Source organism: Orcinus orca, chromosome 6 (genome assembly GCF_937001465.1).
Source record: "Orcinus orca chromosome 6, mOrcOrc1.1, whole genome shotgun sequence".
Classification (NCBI taxonomy): Eukaryota; Metazoa; Chordata; class Mammalia; order Artiodactyla; family Delphinidae; genus Orcinus; species Orcinus orca.
The window spans coordinates 85,498,165-85,517,753 of record NC_064564.1 but is presented as its reverse complement, the minus strand read 5'-3'; the positions used below and the strand labels follow the sequence as shown (position 1 = coordinate 85,517,753).

Here is a 19,589-nt window from a genome sequence, read left to right as displayed (position 1 = left end):
CTGCGCCACCAGGGAAGCCCTACCATGTTTTTTAAAATTTCATTTAATATTGGGAATTCCCTGGCGGTCCAGTGGTTAGGACTTTGTGCTTTTACTGCTGAGGGCGTGCGTTGAATCCCTGGTCAGGGAACTAAGATCCCACAAGCCATATGGTGTGGCAAAAAAAAAAAAACAAAAAAAACCCAAAAAAATTATTTTTATAAAAGTTAAATATATGTATGTATTTATATTTTAGAAGCCACATAGTTCCATTAGGTTTAGAGCTAAAAAAATAGCAGTCTTCTGTCCCCCGTTTTTCCCCTCCAAATTCCCCCTCCTTAGAGGCAGCCACTTTCACTTGTTTTAGTTGTTTCGTCTGCTACTGCTTTCTGTATTTCCAAACAGCGTTCTTATATTATTTCTTGGGGTAGTATTTCAGACAGCATTTCTTGACTAATAGGGAAGGTGAGAATTTAACCTTCTTACACCACTTCTCCTCTGCCTCCCCCACACACATGTATTGGCCTTCCCTTACCCTTCCAGTATCTCAAATTTGGCTCTGTGTTCACATTATTAGGACTCTGTAAACAAAACACGTAGGGTACGGCAACTAAACAACCATGTATTCTTCCTGGAGTTAATAACTGTCCCATTTAAAATTCTTCTTGGGCTTCCCTGGTGGCGCAGTGGTTGAGAGTCCGCCTGCCGATGCAGGGGACATGGGTTCGTGCCCCGGTCCGGGAAGATCCCACATGCCGCGGAGCGGCTAGGCCCGTGAGCCATGGCCACTGAGCCTGCGCGTCCGGAGCCTATGTGCTGCAACGGGAGAGGCCAAAACAGTGAGAGGCCCGTGTACCGCAAAAAAAAAAAATAAAATTCTTCTTGTTTTTTTATGACCTATCTTCACATTTTCATGGAACTGTTAACTTCTTAGCGGCTCTCAACTATGTCATGTGATCTCTCCATTCCTTTTTTCCCTTGGGGAACTCCTTGGAGTCCCTCATATTCCTGCTCCAGTCTGCTCCCCAGTCCTGCTGCCTAGCTCTCATTTCAGGCTTCAGCATCATCTTTCAAATTCTCTTTGCCTGTTTTCTAGGATGCATCTGCAATTCCTATATTCTTCATCTTCCTTTTCTTGGTTTATTCCCAGCTTCCTGAAGCACAAGGTTTAATAGCTTCCTGAGAAGGGATATGTGGGAGGTAGACTTTTGGGTTCTTGCTTGTCTGGAAAATGCCGTAGTCTCCCCTTACAATTGATGTTTGGCTGGGTATGGTCTAAGTTGGAAGTAATTTTCTCGGAGAATTTTAAAGAACCTTTTACCTTCCAGTATTGCTTTCGAGAAGTCTAATGCCAGTTTTATTCCTGATTCTTTGTTAACTCTTCTTTGTTAACTCCCCCCACTTCAAACTTTCCAGATCTTTATCCCAGGTGTTTTAAAATGTCACTGTAATGAGCCAGGTGTGGGATTTGTTCATTCATATTGCTGAGCACTTGGTGGACCTTTTTAGTGTGAATAAGTAACTTCTTCAGTTCTGAGAATTATTCTTTGTTGTTTATCATTCTCCCCATTTTCTGTCTTTTCTCTTTTTGTATTCAGACTTTGGGCTTCATTAGTTAATTCTTTTTTTCTCTTGTTCATTCACTTTTATTTCTCCTTTGCCTTGTCTGTGACATTTCCTCAGCCATATTATTATCTTCCAACCCTTCTAGTAACTTAAAATTTTTTTTGCAATTTTAAACTTCAATATTTTTTTTGTTTCTGGAATATTTCTTTTCAAAAAAAATTAAAAACATTCTCTTCCTGTTTCATGGATATCGTATCTTAGCTGTCTGAGGATGTTAATTATAGGTGTTTTTCGCCCTTAGTTCTGTTTCTTCCAGATGCCTTTTTGTTTGTTTGTTTAGGGCTCTTTCATGTTGCCAAAATCTTGGCTGTCTGTGCACCGATGCTGTACAGAAATACTGAGACAGTTATGGAGGAGAAAGAAAGAGTGCCTTTATTTCTTTGCCAGGCGAAGAGGGAACACAGTAGGCTAGCACCTCAAGAACTGTGCTCCCCTCCCTGGGGAATAGGGAGAGGTCTTATAGTCGGGGCTCATGGTCAGGGGTATGCAATAAGGACGAAGGCAGTAACAGTCTTGCATTCTCCTGCAGAGTTTCAAAAGGATGAGATTGCTGACAAGATTAGGATGTGTGCAGGGTCTCAGATGGTCTCCTCATCTTCTCCGGTCCCTTTAATCTTGCCTCAGGTGGTTTCTTACCTGCTCCTCCCTTGATTAGCAACTGTTTGAATCTGCCCTTTGGAACTCAGGGAAGGTCATGGAGGCTGGAGTTTTGCCTACAAGAAATGGGGGACAAAAAAGCCTCCGTGCCTGGGAGCCCCATAGGGCCGCACTCGGTTTCAGTGTTAGGGATTTTTCCCCTCCAGTTTGTGGTGCTTCTTCCTGACTGATTGGAAGCTGAGTGAATGGGCCTTGAGGACTGGTGGGCTTCACTGTAGGGAAGTTTGATGGGGACCCAAGTGGTCTGTTGGAGGGATTCCCTGGGTATTTGAACCCTGGGCTGCTAGTCTTCTATTGGTGGGTGGGGTGGGGGGAATGTCTTACCTTCTAGTGCGGACTTTAACTTCATGCTCCAGCTGTGGGTTGTAGCAGCTCGTCCCAGACTCGTGTCCTGAGTACAGAGTTTCTCTGGTTCAGCCACCAGAGCCCAGCAGGGGACTGCTGGCTTCTTTCCCGAAGAGGCTTTCCACACCCCCTCCACCAGCCCGTCAGAGGCAGGCGCCCTTTCTTTGTCTCCTGTAGCACCTTGTACTTCCTACCACAGCACTTGCAATACTTTATTGTATTTGAATGTTGATTAGTCTGTCACCCCTGAGGGCAGAGATGGATCTGTCTTGTTGATCATTTTATCTCTAGTGCCAGGCACGACTGTCTATCTGCATGTGTTTGTATCCTGGGGTGTAACCATTAGATTCTGCCTCCCTCCCTCCCAGAGGACCAGAGGTTCCTTCGCTGGAGAGGATAAAACAGGGTTTTAAACTTTGTGGCTCCTTCAGCTTCTACAGTCTGTGGGCAGAAGGCACAGAGCAGCGCCACTTTGGGGGTTATTGACCCTGTTTTCTAACCATACAATGAGAGTGTGTCATGAGCACTAGTCAAGGAGTTAGACTTTGAATCAGCAGTCCTGTAGTTCCTAGGAAGTGTAGCAGTTTCTTAGGAGAGGACAAGCAAGTTCTTGTTTCTGATGAGTCCAAGAGATGAAAATGTAGATATGTAATGATTCCAAACTCAGCTTTGGAAAGTGATCCACCCATAGTCCATGCGGTCTCTTCTTTATTCCCTTTTTTAATTTTAACATTTATAAAAAATTTCAAATGTACAAAAAATAAGCTTTTGAAGCAAATGCTAGACATCATGTCATTTCATCTGTAAGTATTTCAGTATGTTATCTCTTTAAAAACTACTCTTGAAAAAAAAAATCAGAATGCCATTATCACACCTAAGGGGGAGAAAAACCTAGTAATTCTGTAGTATCATCAAAGATACATGTGATATTCTAAGCAGTCAGTTGGGTTGGCTGTATAGAAGCCCTACAGGTGAAAATGGAGTCTGAGCAGATGGTTTTGGAGCTTGTTCATCTCTTGTTTTTCTTCTTTTTTTTTTTGAAGTTTAATTTATTGAGCTTTATTGAGGTCTATGTACATACCATAAAATTCCTTGTTTTAAGTGTACAGTTCAAATATTTTTAGAGAATTTGATGTGTAATCATCATACCCCAATTTTAGAACATTTCCATCATGCCCCCAGAAGTCCCTCTTCCCACTTGCAGTCCTGCCCCGAGCCCAACCCCGGTCCCAGAAAACCACTAATCTACTCTCTGTCTCTATAGCTTTACCTTTTCTGTGCCACAGGTATGGAACGTCCATTAGATTATTTTTTTATCGAATAGACTTCCAGCCAGTCCCCTTGTCTTGACATCATCTTCACTCCACTTCCCCTGGCACCTTGGCAGCCAGTTCTGAGCCTCTGGGTGGGTGGGGGTTTATATATGTCAGGTTGTTTTAGCCACTGCCAGTTTAGGATTCAGCTTTCTGGGCATGCTAAGTCAGTCAGCATGTATTCGTTTACCTGCTCACCAGCTTCCAAAATGCTATTGATATTTCTTTCCCACTCTTTTTTCCCTTGTGGGTTTTTACCTTTAAAACAATAACAAAACCAAAAAACTTTAAGGGTGGAGAGGGTAAATGCATGAGTGCAATCTACTACCATCTATAACTGGAAATCTTCCCCACTAATATTGATATGCCCTTTTTATTTATTTAAGGTTGCTAAAAGACTGTTTATAATTTCTTGGAGTTTATTTATTGTCCTCAGGGAGTGCAGAACTCTGACTTCTCAGGTATAGATAGATGTTGCATCACCCACACACTGGTCTTTTCTAACATGGACCCTAAGTGTTAAAAGTGGGTCATGTAAGGGTGAAGGGGAGGCTGTAAACAGCCCGTAGCTGATCTGTGTGTGTGTGCAGGCTTCCAGGGCTGTTAGCCGAATCAGCATTTGCTCCTTATTGGACAGGTGTTTAGTCTGCGTGCCCACCATCAGAAACATCACGAGCTTTGAAAGGTCCAAGCTTGGTCATTCATGCCTCCCTCTTTTTTTTAAGATTTTTTTTTTTTTGATGTGGACCATTTTTTGTGTTTATTGAATTAGTTACATTGCTTCTGTTTTTTGTTTTGGTTTTTTGGATGCGAGGCATGTGGGATCTTAGCTCCCCGAGCAGGGATCGAACCCGCACCCGCTGCATTGGAAGGCGAAGTCTTAACCACTGGACCGCCAGGGAAGTCCCCATGCCTCTCTTGTCGTCACACCCTCTGTGCCCTTTGACTTAAGCTCTTCTGCGTCTTAACACTTTCTTTTTTTTTTTATAGGATCATGGATTTTCCTGGCCACTTTGAACAGATCTTCCAGCAGCTGAACTACCAGAGACTTCACGGCCAGCTCTGTGATTGTGTCATTGTAGTGGGGAACAGACATTTCAAAGCCCACCGCTCGGTACTAGCAGCATGCAGTACACATTTCCGAGCCCTGTTCTCTGTGGCAGAGGGAGATCAGACCATGAACATGATCCAGTTGGATAGCGAGGTAGTGACAGCGGAGGCCTTTGCCGCACTGATTGACATGATGTATACCTCCACCCTCATGCTGGGGGAGAGCAATGTTATGGATGTCTTATTGGCAGCCTCTCACCTGCACTTGAACTCTGTTGTTAAGGCATGTAAACATTACCTAACGACAAGGACGCTGCCCATGTCTCCCCCCACCGAGCGCGTTCAGGAGCAGAGTGCCCGCATGCAGCGCTCCTTTATGCTGCAGCAGCTGGGACTGAGCATCGTGAGCTCAGCCCTCAATTCCAGCCAGAGTGGTGAGGAGCAGCCGGCCCCCATGAGCTCCTCGATGCGCAGTAACCTGGACCAGCGGACACCGTTCCCCATGAGACGCCTGCATAAGCGCAAGCAGTCTGCAGAGGAGCGGGCCAGACAGCGGCTCCGACCCACCCTGGATGAGTCTGCCATCTCCGACGTTACGCCAGAGAATGGGCCGGGGGTTCATTCTCGGGAGGAGTTCTTTTCACCAGATTCTCTGAAGATCGTGGATAACCCTAAAGCTGACGGGATGACCGACACCCAGGACGACAGCGCCATCATATTTGACCGGCCCTTTGGTGCTCAAGAAGATGCCCAGGTGCCCAGCCAGTCCGACAACAGCACCGGCAACGTGACCCAGCTCTCCATGGCCTCCCGCGCCACTCAGGTCGAGGCTAGTTTTGAGCAGGAAGCCACACCTGAGAAAAGTGGTTTTCAGTGCGAAAACCCTGAGGCTGGCCTTGGTGAGAAGGAGCACATGAGAGTGGTGGTTAAATCTGAGCCCCTGAGCTCTCCTGAGCCTCAGGATGAAGTGAGCGACGTGACCTCCCAAGCGGAAGGCAGCGAATCGGTGGAGGTGGAGGGAGTGGTGGTCAGTGCCGAGAAGATAGACCTCAGCCCCGAGAGCAGCGACCGGAGTTTTTCAGATCCCCAGTCTAGCACTGACCGGGTAGGAGACATCCATATTTTGGAAGTCACAAATAACCTAGAACATAAATCCACTTTTAGCATTTCAAATTTTCTTAATAAGAGCAGAGGAAGTAACTTTAGTGCAAATCAGAACAATGACGATAATATCCCAAACACCACTAGTGACTGCAGGCTGGAGGGGGAGGCCCCTTATCTGTTGAGTCCAGAGGCTGGGCCTGCAGGCGGGCCCTCCTCAGCCCCTGGCTCTCACATGGAGAACCCGTTCAGCGAACCCACAGATGCTCACTTCGTCAGGCCTATGCAGGAAGTGATGGGCCTGCCATGTGTGCAGACCTCAGGCTACCAAGGAGGAGAACAGTTTGGGATGGATTTTTCCAGGTCTGGTCTGGGGTTGCATTCCTCCTTCTCCAGGGTAATGATGAGCTCCCCTAGAGGTGGAGCCAGTAACTTTCCATACTACCGCCGCATAGCTCCCAAAATGCCAGTGGTAACGTCAGTCAGGAGCTCACAGATCCCAGAGAACTCTGCCAGTTCCCAGCTAATGATGAACGCGGCCACATCCTCATTTGAAAATGGCCACCCTTCGCAGCCCGGCCCCCCGCAGTTGACGAGGGCATCTGCTGACGTCCTGTCAAAGTGCAAGAAGGCCTTATCGGAGCACAACGTCTTAGTCGTAGAGGGGGCTCGCAAGTATGCCTGCAAAATCTGCTGCAAGACTTTCCTGACCTTGACAGATTGCAAGAAGCACATCCGTGTTCACACAGGTGAAAAACCCTACGCCTGCCTCAAGTGCGGCAAGAGGTTCAGTCAGTCCAGCCACCTGTACAAACACTCGAAGACCACCTGCCTGCGCTGGCAGAGCAACAACCTTCCCAGCACTTTGCTCTAACCCGACCTCTTGAGATAATGCTGAGGCCAGTATCAGGACCTAAACTACAGTCTCTTTTGGTTGGTGGTTAATGCCGTTGGGTTTGAGGCTTCAGGCTGCGAATGGCTCATGCAAATTTCGATGACTAATAAATGGAGAATTAATAGGTGTAGTGCTTGTACTGCTACATTTCTGAGTGAAATGTACGCTTTCAGAGAAGGGATCCAATCCCTGAAACCAAATTCTTCCTTAGGGTTAAGTAATGCAGTCAGAAAGTAGTTTGGAATCGATGTCATTAAAAGTGGCACATTTGACAATTAAAAATTGAAGTGCAAAAGTTTTTTTTTTAGCAATTTTTGTAAAACTCTGAAGCATTTAAATTTCCTATATACCTTCTGATGAGATTATATACCTGTACAGTGATGCAAGATAAACTTAAGTGTAACCAGTGGCAACTTTGTGCCTGTCTAAAAGGAAGGCCCTTGAGGACATACCTGTCTGCCAAAAATGCTTTAAAGTTTATCATGAGCTAGTCCTAGGCTTCAGAAAATACTGTATTTTTTATTTTTGTCTGATTTGCAGTCACAGACACTGCACTTTCATGGTGCTGACACTGGGTCCAGAGCGAGCATTCTCTGGACTATTAGGTGTATATATACTTTTGAAAACATCACTGTTTGTTACATAGATGTTTTAACAATTTTTCCTGGTTTTAAAAACAAAGTTGTAAAAGGAGTATGTACTTATAGGGAGCAACAAGTAAGGTATTGTTTCTGTATGTGCTGTTTTAGCAGTATTTTAACCAACTTGTATTACATATGTTACAGTTCCATGTTTGGAAGTCAGAAAAGAGCTAGTGTTTGTCTTTGTTCTGATGGTGTGGAGTCCTGTTTCGTGAGATCTTTTATGGCGCATTTACCCTTTGTTCCGTGCAGATTTCGGGGGCTGGTGCAGCCTGACACATCTCACCCAACGACAAACCCGTTGTCTGCTTCACTTCTTCACATTCATGCCACATATGGCATCTTTCCCGGGCCTAGATTACTGTTTTCAGGTAAAAACTAACCAAAAGTGAAATCAACCCCCCTCCATCGTGGGTTTTATTACTGTTCTATACTATCGTTTTAAAGTACAGACCCTGAACTTTTGTTGTTGCCCCAACCCAATACTGAATGTTTGAAATCCAAATGCAGCAGTATTCATGGGTAAATATAAATGGGTTGGGCAGCCCAGAGCATAGAAGTCACCAAGCAGCATCTGAGACAGTTTGAGGAGACATCTGGGTGACTGCCCTGGGCCTCCCTGGACCCCACTGCTTCTCTTCCCCAGCCCCACCTGTGGTCTTCTGACCCTGTGCCATCGGGGCTCTTGGTAGCAGCTGTCAGGCTGAGCCCTGGCTCATGAGCTTCCAGGGGAAAAGCACAGGTTAATGTGTCTCTATAGAGCTCATGAAGTCAGTTTAATTCATGCATGAACATGAGTTTTTATACAGCTTTTTTAGACACAAGCCATTGTGCATAATTGAGTGAAATCCTTCAGTTCTTACCTTTGTTTAGAAAGAAAGGTAATCAGCGAGTGTTTTCTCCTCTTAATCTAGTGTATGCAGTTACACATCTGTCTGTGGATAAACTTACAATGTTCATTGCTTAGCATCTCCTACGAACTGATTCCCAGGGAGGAAAACCAAAAGGGAAACCTCTGATTCCTCTCCTTTCAGATGTGGGGGAGACGGCTGGAGGCTGTGGGATCACCTGTGAGGTTCAGCTGTGTGTGGCGAATTGTTAGCAGTCATGCTCTGACTTGATGTGAGGAGGCTCCACATCCACCCCTCTGTGGGGACCAGTGACTCGTGAGATTAACCCTGGGAGGCAGGTGGGTCAGCATGGAGAACGAGAGAGACCCTGCCTGGCTTGGGAAGAGGAATCGGTGGCACCAGGAGAGCAGTGGCAGCCCTCCTCCCCTTCCACCTTGAGGAGGAGGTGCCAGGAAGCCGCCCCCTCACCTGAACTCCAGCTTAAGTGGACTTGCTTCGGGGCCTATCTCTGACACAGTGGCTGGAGCCCTGCCTCTCCACTGCTAAGTGGAATCTGGACTCTCTCATCTACCTCTTAGTCAATCAGTTCCTACATGTGAGAAGCAAGCCTGTGAGCCAGGTCCTCGTACATGCTGTAGCACTTAAAAAATAATTCAGAGGTTCCCTGGAAAACCAGTCCCAGGGTTCCCACAAATTGGTAGTTTCTACCTGAATTTTAACTGGTATTGGGTACCTGGATTTGATTGGTTAGCCTTAATTATAGCTTGGCATAATCATTTCTGGTGACCAAATCATAAGGTTCTATCAGGGCACCTGTGTCTGGTGCTATGCTGGTCAAAATTTGAGACTTTGAAATAAAAAATTTGTCGTATTCATGCCTCTAACTAATTGTGTTCTTTTTCTTCGCCTTAGGTTTTTAAGGTTGAAATAAAAAAATGAAGTAGTATTGCTTTCTCTGTTAATCCTGCTGTGACCAGTACTTTTTTTTAAAACCAAACTTCCTAGAAAATTCTCTCATGCTGTGGTTAATAACAATTATTGGTCATCAGTCCCTTGTGCTTTCCCTGAGCTTTGTCTCTGAGCTGTGGACAAGGGTGATGTGTTGTTCTCACCACAGTTTTACTCCTAGTGGGCCTGCCAAATCTTGCGCTTTCTGCCGCTCCCTTACGTGCCTCCCAGGGTGAAGACTCCACTCTCCAGTATGGCTCAGCTGCGGGGAAGAACTGGAGCCCAGGTCCCTCTGCAGGAGCAGGGCTTTGGCAGTGCTGGTGGCCTGGCCTTAGGAGGACTGAGGTGATTAGAAAAGGGCATTCACCTGAGGAGTGAGGAGATGGACACGAGGGACAAAATATGAAGGTGCTGAAACTAATTTTAAAATAAAAATTAAGAAACCCACCTACCTTGATTAGTCTTGACCAAAAAATAAGTATTGTGACCATACCTAGTTCTTTTTGCCATGTGTGTTTAATTTGTCCGATGGTCTAGGGAGCAGGTCCAGTTGCCACGGTCACCACTGGGCTGTGGTTGTTCTGTCCTCAGTGAGGGACACTTGAAGGCATTTTAGCAGAGGATGAGGGGTAAGGTGGTTTGGACAGGGTCTAATAATTAAAATGCGTGGGGATGGGGGTGGGAAGCAGAACCTGCGGTCACTAGAGGCCGATTTAGAAAATGTAAGCAGATGCTCTTGTCCTCAGCGTCTCCCAGTTACACGCCCAGGCGGTCTCTCAGAGAATTATTTAATAGAATTATACACTTTGGGCTCAGATGCTTCCAACCACAAAAGTGGGAGCACATCCATGAGCACCAGTCTTCCCTCCATAGAATCAGTACACATCAGACTTTTTTCTTTGGCTCCCATCCTGTGGGTCCAATCAAGCCTGGGCACATCTGACAGAATCCCGGGGCCGTTTGCCTCCTAGCCTCAGTGTCTCCCGTGTGGCTACAGCTTGAGTTCACTGGGCATCGGCTCCCCTCTCAGGCCAGCCAGCAAGTTGTTAGCTGCCAACAAGGACATGGTGTTTCGGGTTCTATGGGTGGCACTGCCAATGTGGGGCAGGATCACTGGAAAGGAGAGGAAGAAAGGGAAATGAGGAGGGTGATTCAGGAGCCTTAACTCGGGCCCTTTTTTCATGGCTAGGATGTGCCAATAAAAAGATTTGCCTTCCCTCCTCTCACTAAGCACTCTTATTTCCCCAGGGCTACCGAAACCCAGACACAAGGGTGACAAGAATTACATATCCTGAACACAAGAATGTCAGGGCTAGAAGGAGTCTTGGAGCCTGTCTAGACGCAGCCCTTCAAATATCAGATGGTGAAACTAGGTGACGCCCTGGGCTTCTGATCTCCCGAAATAACTAGATGAAAGGCTGGACAGTGCAGCTGCTTCTGGCCCCACTGCAGAACAAGTGAGGTCACTCGTCCCTAAAGCACACCTTTCAAAAGCAGTACCCAGGGCACCGAGCTAAAGGCCCAGGGCTTGGGGGGATGGGAGATTTCCCAGCTCCGGGCAACAGCCTGGCCATCACAGCCAATGTTCCTCTCAGACGGGCACGGGGGCGGGGATGGTAGAGCTTCCAAGGGCTCCAATAATGGGAGCATTCACTGTGGGGAAGGCAGCTACGGCCCTTCTCTTTGGTTTTCCCTTCCAGAATGTAAGTAAAGGACAGGGACTGGCCCAGACAACCTGAGGCCCCTTCCACTCAGTTATATATTAGTCTGGAGGCAGAAACCACGTCAGCTAGCTGAACAGATAGACCGTAATATAAAGAACTGTTAACGGTAACTGAGGAGTCTAAAGAGGAATGCTAAGTAAGTGGTTCTCACAGTGCTCCCCGGCCAAGGGGCAGCAGCAGCGTGCCAGACATTAGGAGCATATTCTCAGGCCTCATCCCTGAAGCAGAAGCATGGGGGGAGGGCACCGTGTGTTTGATCAGTCCCTCCAGGTGACCGATGAACAAAAAAGTTTGAGAACCACTGCACTAAGGTGTCACGGGATGAGATGCCAGACGCATCTACCTCCCCGGGGGCTAGGGGACAGGGAAAAGGGTATGACTTAAAGCTTAGCCTGAGAAAGGGCGTTTGGAGCTGCAACTCCCACCTCTGGTGGCTGTGGCTTGTGTCTCTGGGGGCACAGTGCTTAACCCGAGTGTTGGGAGAACTGCAAGCCGGCTTCACAAGCCGTGGCGGGAAGGAACCGGGGCCGGGTGAAGTGTTGCTGGTAAAGCGCAGTTCTTACCGCAGTTTTTCAGGGTCAGGAGAGGGTGGTTTGTAGGCAGTGGTTCTGGGGTTGTCACATCCAGTCCAGCAGCTGCAATCTGACCACTGGCCAGGGCCTGGTACAGGTCGTCCTGGTCCACCACTTCTCCCCTGAGAATGACAGTGATGTGGGTGCCCCAAAGCTCCCTCTACCCAGGTCGCCTTTAGGGCAGAACCACCCAGAGAATGAATTTTCCCATCAACCTGGCACTTGGCACTAACTTTCAAAGCAGTAAGCCTTATAGTATACTTACTTATAGTTTGTACAGTAATACAGAGAACCCCAGCCTGCCACTTTCGAGCTGTGTGACCTTGGGCAAGTGTCTCAAATTCTCTGTGCCTCAGGGTCCTCCTCTGTATGATAGGGAGAATACTACCTAACTCCCAGGAGTGCTAGGAGGATCAAAGCTTACTTACACGCACCACTACATGAACGGGACCCAGAGCCTGCATGTGTGTTGGGATCCCGACCACCGGCTGACAAGCACTGCAGCAAGTGTCAGGCACCTGCCCAACTGCAGGCAGAGACCTGAGGATACACCCAACTACATCCATCCAAGTGAGCAGACATCCTTCCCATCAATGAACCATTGGAGCAGAGAGCTGGTTTGCTAAAGACTTCACATTGTGCACTCAACGATACTCGTGCAGCAATAACCCAGTGCCCTGAAGTACTGGGTACGTGACGGAAGCAACGACACTGTTGGCATCAGTGCGAGCCCTGTGTTCCTGCATGTTCACTCCACCCCAAAGGCACCCCCTTTGCAGCTAAACGTCAGTAACTACAGGCACCTCTGGGGTGGATGAGCCCTTGGAGTCCCCTCCCATTGCCCATCTTTGCCTCCAAATTGATTTAAGTGGGTTCAAAGGGCACTACCTAAGAAGAGGTTGGAGTGGCAGAGAGGGAAGGTCTGCCCCCATCACATGCTCAGTGGCCTAAAGGCACCCTGGGGACATTTTGAGGACCCAAGACAACCTGGGTTTTGGGTCTGTCTGCCCAGGAGCATGAGGGTTCAAGCTGTCATTGACTCACACAGACAGACCCAGGCTCAGCACCATGAAGGTCGGCCTCCAAAGGGCTGTAAAGAACATTAAGGCCACCCCTTTGTGGTTAGAGGTACAGGGTTACCTGGTAACTTGCTGCCACGGTGCCTTCACTTCCTGAGCAAGGCCAAGGGTACTGCTGGGAACCAGACAGGCCAGGCCCTGCTCTGAGCACCTGGGACATGCTCTGGGGCCTTTACTGTATTTCTGAGTTGTCTGGTTGATTGGTTTATCAAGGGCAGTAAGCTCAGCCTGAGTCTCACTGACAGCCCATGGGGAAGAAAAACCTCAGGTCACAGCAACAGGGACAGCCCCTCTCTAGGCTTGCCTGGTGACCCAGGATACCTGCTGATGTTGACAAACACGGCCGTTTTCTTCATCTGCTGGAAGAAGTCCTTGTTGCAGAGCCCCCTGGTTGCAGGTGTTAAGGAGCAGGCCACGACGATGAAATCAGACTCAGCGGCCAGCTGCTGGGTGGACACTGGGGGAGGGCAGGGCTCCATCAGGTGCTGTGTCCCAGGTTAGGGACAGCAAGAGGGTGGGAACCTTGACCATTCCTCCCTCCGCCCATAATGGAAACTCCCAAGATGCTTCCTGAAGGTCTTGTCTCTACCTGGAGAACTCTAATAACCACACAAAGTCAACAGACACTCATGGGATCCTGGTGTGTTACATCATTCAGCCAGCCCCCTGCTCTAAAGGTGGGGAAACTGAGGCCAGAGAGGGGCAGGAGCTTATTCAAGGTCACACAATGGGATCTGGACCACTCTGGCTTTCACCACCTTCAAGGCCCAATGTGCCAAGGGGGTGGAGTGGCTGAAATCCAGCCTGCCCTCCGCTCAACATGCTGTGCGCCTGCCAGGGAGCTGGATCCACCCGGACACAAGGCTGGCGGGTAAGCGCTCACCAGTTTATTAAGGCAACTGTGTCAAAGTTCCCAGCAATTCCTTATATGTGTCACCATCCCTGCTGCTCTGTTTGTACATGGACAATGGTGATAAAAGACCCTGCAAGACAGGAGACCTGGAGTCCCTCTGGCATTGAGGGTACTCACTGTGTGGCCTGGGTGAGGCCCTTTGCTCCCTGAATGGGCCTCTGTGTGCAGGGGCAGGGAGGTCAGACAACACCTAAGGCACACCACAGACACCATGGAGCTCCTGCAGCCTGCCCCAAAGTGCTGCCGTTACAGCAAACATGGAGAACCATCCAGCCCAGCACAGGTGGGGTTCCTGTGGAAATCGAGGTTTTACTTACCAAACTCTGCCTGGAATTCCTCTGCTTCCTGAGGCCTGGGCTGGCGCCCTGTGTAAAGCAATCTCTGGACACCGAATGGTTTCAGACACCGAGCAATGGCCTGGCCTGGAGGCAAGGAGTCAGAGTCAGCGCTTGTTCCCAGTCCCTCAGAGGGCAGGGCAGCGCCCAGCAGCTCCAGAGAGCGGGAGCCCCTGGGGGAAGGGTGGGGGTGGGGAGGCCCTTCCCAACATTAACCACTCCTGCCACACTGTACCCAGCCCCCTGCCAGCCCACACTGCCCTCAGGGGTCCGTGTGATAGTCCTTCAGGGATCTGAAGGCAGCACCACAGCTCCTGTGTGGCTGTGACTGACTTGTGCCGTCCTCACACGGTGCTGGCCATCTTGAGGGCCATCTGCTAGCCTTCCCTGAGCACTGGATCTGGCAGCCCAGCAGAGGTCTGAGCACACGGTCCCCTTCCTCCTTCTGGACCCTCTGCTTCTGGTGGTGCACCCACAGACCCCACCCGACTTTCTGGTGGCGCTGCCCAACTGCCGACTCACCCCGGCCCTGACCCTTTGCACACACACTGCTGCCGAGACAGGCTTGGGCAGCTGGATTTTCAGACGCAGAGCACGTCCCAAAGCTGCTGGCTTCTTCCAAGCAGCCCTCTAGTGTGGGAGGCAGGGCTGCTAGCTGGCCGGACAATTTATGCACCCCTCCCGTCCTCACCCTCACCTCTGCACCAGGCAGGGTGCCAGAGAGCCACCGGCCTATGCCAGGCTTCTCCAGCGCTGGGGGCCACTGGAAGAAAAGTAGCTCTGCCCCGCCTCAGAATCACAGGTAAGCTCTGTCTGCTGGACCCTCTGGTTCCTGAATTAAGGCTTTAGGAGTCAGATGCCTTCCAGAACCCAGGCCTGGGGCAGCATGGGCTCTCCCACAGTAAACCCCTCCTAAAAGTCCCGACCCTGCAGCCGTCATCGCTTTCATCTGTCCTGTATGCAGCTATAATCATAAAGAACCCTGGCTCTTACAACTTGCTTCTATCACCTAATGAGTTCTTAAGGAACTCCTTATTTTATTTTTTGGCCTGTGTTTTACGATGCTGTGTCTTCTCGCTAGAGGTATCCCTACTGCACCCAGGTACGGTGACTCTTTCCAAAGGATTGTCAGCATCTGGACACGGGTGCCAGAGACTCAAACCAAGACGTGAGAGCCAGGGTGCCAATCTGGGTAGATGGGAGCCTCACCTATGCGCCCCAGCCCGATGATGCCAACGGTGCTCTGTGTGAGGCCGTAGCCACACATCCACAGGGGCTTCCACGAGGTCCAGCCGCCGCTGCAGGGAGAGAGAGGGACGGGTTAGAGGCTCTGGTCTCAGGCAAAGATGAGGGCCGCTACGCAGACCCCGTGGTGCAAGGGACAGGCCCAGCCCTCCAGTAAAGGATTGAGAGGAGCATGCGTTACCCCTACAGCCACTGGGTGTTGCCGATAAGCAGCGTGACTGACTCTTCCTTTAAAGCCACTGGGGACACAGAGTCCGAAGGCTGAAAGGGGCCTTACAGGTTCTCCCCCCATTTTGCAGACGGGAAAACTGAGACAAGAAAGGGCAATCTATGTGAGGTCACACAGCCAGGGAAGAGCAGCAGGTTGCAAACCCAGGATGTAGGATTCCAAAAACAGTATTCTCAGTGCTCCAGGGAAGCCACAGGCCCACCCCTGTTGCCTTGGGTGGACAGGGGAATACAGCCTGTCTTGAGTCACCTCCAATGAAGGGACCAACTCCCTCGACAGAAGGGTGAGAGTGTCTAGTCAGCCCCATGCAGCCTCTGTCCCTGCCACATCCCCACCTCAAATCCCCTCTCCCAGTACACATTCTCTGAGAGCCTGCATCTGCACACCTCCTGGCCTTTGCTCAAGCCAGTCCCCGCACCTGGAGTACCTTTCCCAACTCTGGATGTACAGACCCACATCTCTGATCTGAAACCCTCAGGCCAGAATTTTTAAATTTTCAGATTTTAGGAAGGTGTTAAGGTACATATGCTATATTCTACATAACACCCTCAACAGCATCTGGGGTGGCACCCATATCAAGCACATTGGTGTATCTGCAGCGAAATGAAACAACCTTCAGTTTCCAGAGCCTTTTGGATTCCCACATGATGGTACACAGGGCCCTCTAAGGGCTCAGGAGGACGCCCACCGGCTACCACTTCCACGCAGCCTTCCCTGATCCACGCTCCTCCCCCACAATTTCCCTTCACACCCTGTTTATTTCAGCTCTGCTGTGCATTTTAGTATTGTGCCTGAGTCTGTCCCCCCTCATTAGTTGGGGCACAGCCAGGGACAGGATCACCTCTGGTCCAGGGTGACACTGGATGCTCAAGTACTAGCTGCTAAGCAGAGTCGACTTCCCTGCCAAGTGTTCACTCACTTCTTCACCTCCTCGATGGCCTCAGGCAACCGGCGACAGGTGGTGAGCAGCAGGGAGACGGCGAGTTCGGCCGTGGCATCTGTCAGGACATCTGGGGTGTAGCCCACACGGATCCCACTACGAATCAAAGATTTGGCGGTAACACTGGCCTCAAGCACCTTCACCAATTTCTACTGCTGGGACATTGCTGTGATACAGCTTTGTTCCCTCTTTGCGCTGCCTGTCAGGAAGCTCAGAGCTGTAAGTGAGCACTCAGGAATGGCCAGCCCTCATTCCCATCTTGATTATCTCCCATTTTGAGAAGGATATAAGATGGAAGATCGGGGTCCAAAGTCTGGAGTAACTACTTAAGTAGTTAAGTAACTACTTAACTTTTCTGAACTTCCTCATCTAAAGAGGGAAATAATAATACTTGCCTTTTCTACTTGAAGGGGTTGTTGTGGGGGTCAAAAAAAAGAATGAATGTGAAAGGGTGTCACCTGGACATTGTTACCCACTGCTTCTGACTGCTTCTGACTGCTCGGCCTTACCTTAACTGATGTGTGCACACATGAGCAGATTTTATCATCAGCTACCTTACGTTTTCACTGAATGGTCAAAGAATATGAAGAAAAAAATACTCAGCTCCTTTTTCCCTCTCTGGTAGTCACCCCTCACTCCAGGCCCTGCTTGCAGAGCCCAAGCTGCATTTACCGCTTCTTGATTTCATCCAAAGCCAAGTGGTCGACACCCACGGACATTGTGCTGATGACTTTGAGATTGGCTCCTGTTGGGCAGAAAAAGCATTGTTTGTATCTTTCCTCATGGGATTCAAGGCCCTCCTACATACTACAGACAGGTCCAGAAAAGGCAGGGCCCTGCTCAAGGTCATAAAGCAAGGCTGAGCAGAGCTGGACGAGGGCCCCAGGCCCTGGCTCTCCTCCACACCATGGTCTTTGCCCTCCTAAGGCCTCCCTCTGGGAACTCACCACCAGGAGAGAGGGGCAAAGTGTGTGCCATATGGAACTGCACACAACTGCTCCCTCTGGCCCAGGTCTGCAGTGAATGCCCTCAGAGCTCAGAGAGGTCACTGAAGACCTGCTCGGGAACCAGCAGCAGCAGGCTGATATGTCCACCAGGGCCAAGACACCCTTGGAACCCTCCCCGGGCCTGCCCAGTGCACACACCTGCGGCATCCAGGAGCTTCTTGTCTATGCGGTCAGAGAGGAGGCAGAGCAGGCCATGGGCCCCGGCCACGCCCCGTTCCAGGTCCTTGCTGGGGATGGGCTCATCGGAATCCCACTGCTCCACCTCACAGCTGAAGGCAAAGGAAAGACCGCTCAGAAGTGCGGGAGCCCCGCAGGTGTCCCCAGGCCCCCAAAGCCCCTCCAGCCCCCTGCAGACCCCTCTCAGAGTGGGAAACATTGTCTTCTGCTTGCTCTGGCCTCAAGCTGCCTGGGGCTGGCTGAGGCGAGTCAAGGTCAGGCGTGGGTGGCCTCAGAACTGTCCTGAGGGTGAAGGGCTGTCACAGACCACAGCTCTCTGACAAGGACTGAAAGGGGCCTAAAGTGAAAGGAGAAAGTCACGGGGACAGCTCTCAGCTCAACACAAGGAAGCGCTTTCTTACCCCTACAGGAGGCCTCACAGGTAGTGAGCTCCCGGGCCTGGGCTGCCTATTGTTGGGAAGGCCAGTGGGGAGAAATCAGATGGGGCTTGATTTCCCTGTCCAGTTGCACATCCTCTCCTATGAGTCCATGAAATGAAAAACACTTGTTCTTGACTTTGTACTTGGACAAGATCAAAGCAGTTCAACATGGAGGAGTTTCAGGGGCACCTCCATGGTGGCTGGTGGGCACGGGGCATGTTTCCCCGTGGTGCTGCCCAACCTCCCAGCCCTTGACATTTCTGTGCAGCCAACACGTACGGAGCATCTACATGCGCAAGACACAGAGCTGCTGGCACTTCCCAGAATTCCCCGTGCGGCACCTCCACGCCTAAGCCCCAGGCACAGGCTTCCTCTCACCCTCCTTTGATGGTGGCACAGCGCTATAGCAGTGTGAGCTGCTGCCACTAGTGCCCTTGTTGTTTTTGCCCTCCCCTCTTCCCCCCTCAATGCTTGGTACATGGCAAGTCCTCAGCAAAGGTTTTATTGCATTGAATGAAATGAACAAATCTCATTTTCCCCTTGCACTGGTCTCTGAGGCTGGGTTCCACCTTCTCCCTGCCTGATATGGGCAGTGCAAACCTGCATAATGCAGGGCTCAGACTGCAGCTGACAGAGCAAAGTTCACATCCCAGCTGTGCCACACACAGTCATTGGGGAAGGCACTTAACCTGACCCAGTTTTCTCTGTAAAGTGGGAATTACTGTACCGACTTCACAGTACTGAAGGATTAAGAGTTTACGTATATGAAGCACCTGGCAAGGCTGACCTGCAGGGTTCAATTTAAGAAATGCTACCAGAGGCCCCCTGCCAACTGTCCAAAGGAACCAGGTAATCCAGTGACTGCTAAGGTCCCTGACCTGGTCAAGTGACCACAGAGGGTAAAAGATTAACAGCCTGTCCCTTGTGTCATGGGGCCGTCTTCCCTCTCCCCAGGGCCATGGCTGGGGAGGGCTCCAGCCCTTTCCCCCACCCACACTGCAAGGGCCAGGGGAGCTGCGGGTCCCAGAGTCACTGCAACGGGCCTGGAGAAAGCTGGGCCCCAGAGAACTTTCTCTAAGCTTCCCCAAACTCCAAGACCGTCCTGGCCAGGCACAGGTTGGAAAGTTCGGCCAAGGCCCAAGCCCAGGATCCCGGATCTGACGCCACGGACCGCGCCGTCCGCCCCGCCAAAAATAACTAACTGGGCCTCGGGAGGCCTACCCCGACCCGCCCGGAGACGCTGAGTCAGCCAGCGTACTGGGTGCCCGAGGTCCCGGAGCGGCGCCTGGGGCTCTGCAGCCCCTTCCCGCGACGCCACCCGCAGAACTCGCGCCCGGAGGGCGGGGACTCGGCGCGCGGAGCGGTGCAGGGACGCGGGGCTCTTACTCTGCGGCCCGGGCTAGCGCGGCGCTGCCCTCGGTGGGGATCCTGCGCGTCACAAACACCTTCATAAGTCGCACAGGCCTCATTCACCTTCCAGACGCCGGATACTGAGCCGGACCCCGCGGGCGGAAGCAGTCTGGGAAGGGGGCGTGTCCTCGGG

The 19,589-nt window shown here is 50.5% G+C and overlaps 2 protein-coding genes across 7 annotated transcripts in view; one reads left to right on the top strand and one right to left on the bottom strand.

Moving 5' to 3' along the window:
* Positions 1 to 9,420, top strand: part of ZBTB5 (zinc finger and BTB domain containing 5) — a 26,175-nt gene extending 16,755 nt beyond the window's left edge. For 4 of the 5 annotated variants that reach the window (XM_004271451.3, XM_033431120.2, XM_049710807.1 and 1 more), the window contains exon 2: positions 4,911 to 9,420. In XM_004271451.3, coding sequence (XP_004271499.2) covers positions 4,915 to 6,945 — 2,031 coding nt within the window. In that variant the 5' untranslated portion in view covers positions 4,911 to 4,914 and the 3' untranslated portion in view covers positions 6,946 to 9,420. The remainder of the gene's footprint in view (positions 1 to 4,910) is intronic. The other variant, XR_004484002.2, reaches the window with a different exon arrangement.
* On the bottom strand, positions 3,613 to 19,589 carry GRHPR (glyoxylate and hydroxypyruvate reductase). Of its 2 annotated transcripts, none has more exons than XM_049710812.1 (9): positions 19,433 to 19,589; positions 17,589 to 17,719; positions 17,116 to 17,188; positions 16,423 to 16,539; positions 15,239 to 15,327; positions 14,012 to 14,116; positions 13,103 to 13,238; positions 11,694 to 11,824; positions 3,613 to 6,111 (listed from the first exon to the last, which is right to left on the bottom strand). In XM_049710812.1, exons 1-9 carry the CDS (start codon positions 19,513 to 19,515, stop codon positions 6,101 to 6,103), a joined length of 876 nt encoding a protein of 291 aa, XP_049566769.1. In that variant the 5' UTR covers positions 19,516 to 19,589; the 3' UTR covers positions 3,613 to 6,100. The 2 variants fall into 2 exon arrangements, with proteins under 2 accessions (XP_049566769.1, XP_004271498.1); XM_004271450.4 differs by lacking the exon at positions 3,613 to 6,111 and adding an exon at positions 10,181 to 10,519.

What these genes read in the sequence shown, in the direction of transcription:
- GRHPR (XM_004271450.4), bottom strand. Translation starts at nt 19,515, where the DNA reads ATGAGGCCTGTGCGACTTATGAAGGTGTTTGTGACGCGCAGGATCCCC. An exon ending in GCGCTAGCCCGGGCCGCAGA is followed by an intron (nt 17,720 to 19,432) that starts GTAAGAGCCCCG and finishes CTTTGCCTTCAG; the next exon opens with CTGTGAGGTGGAGCAGTGGG. An exon ending in GCCATCGAGGAGGTGAAGAA is followed by an intron (nt 15,328 to 16,422) that starts GTGAGTGAACAC and finishes CTCTCCCTGCAG; the next exon opens with CGGCGGCTGGACCTCGTGGA.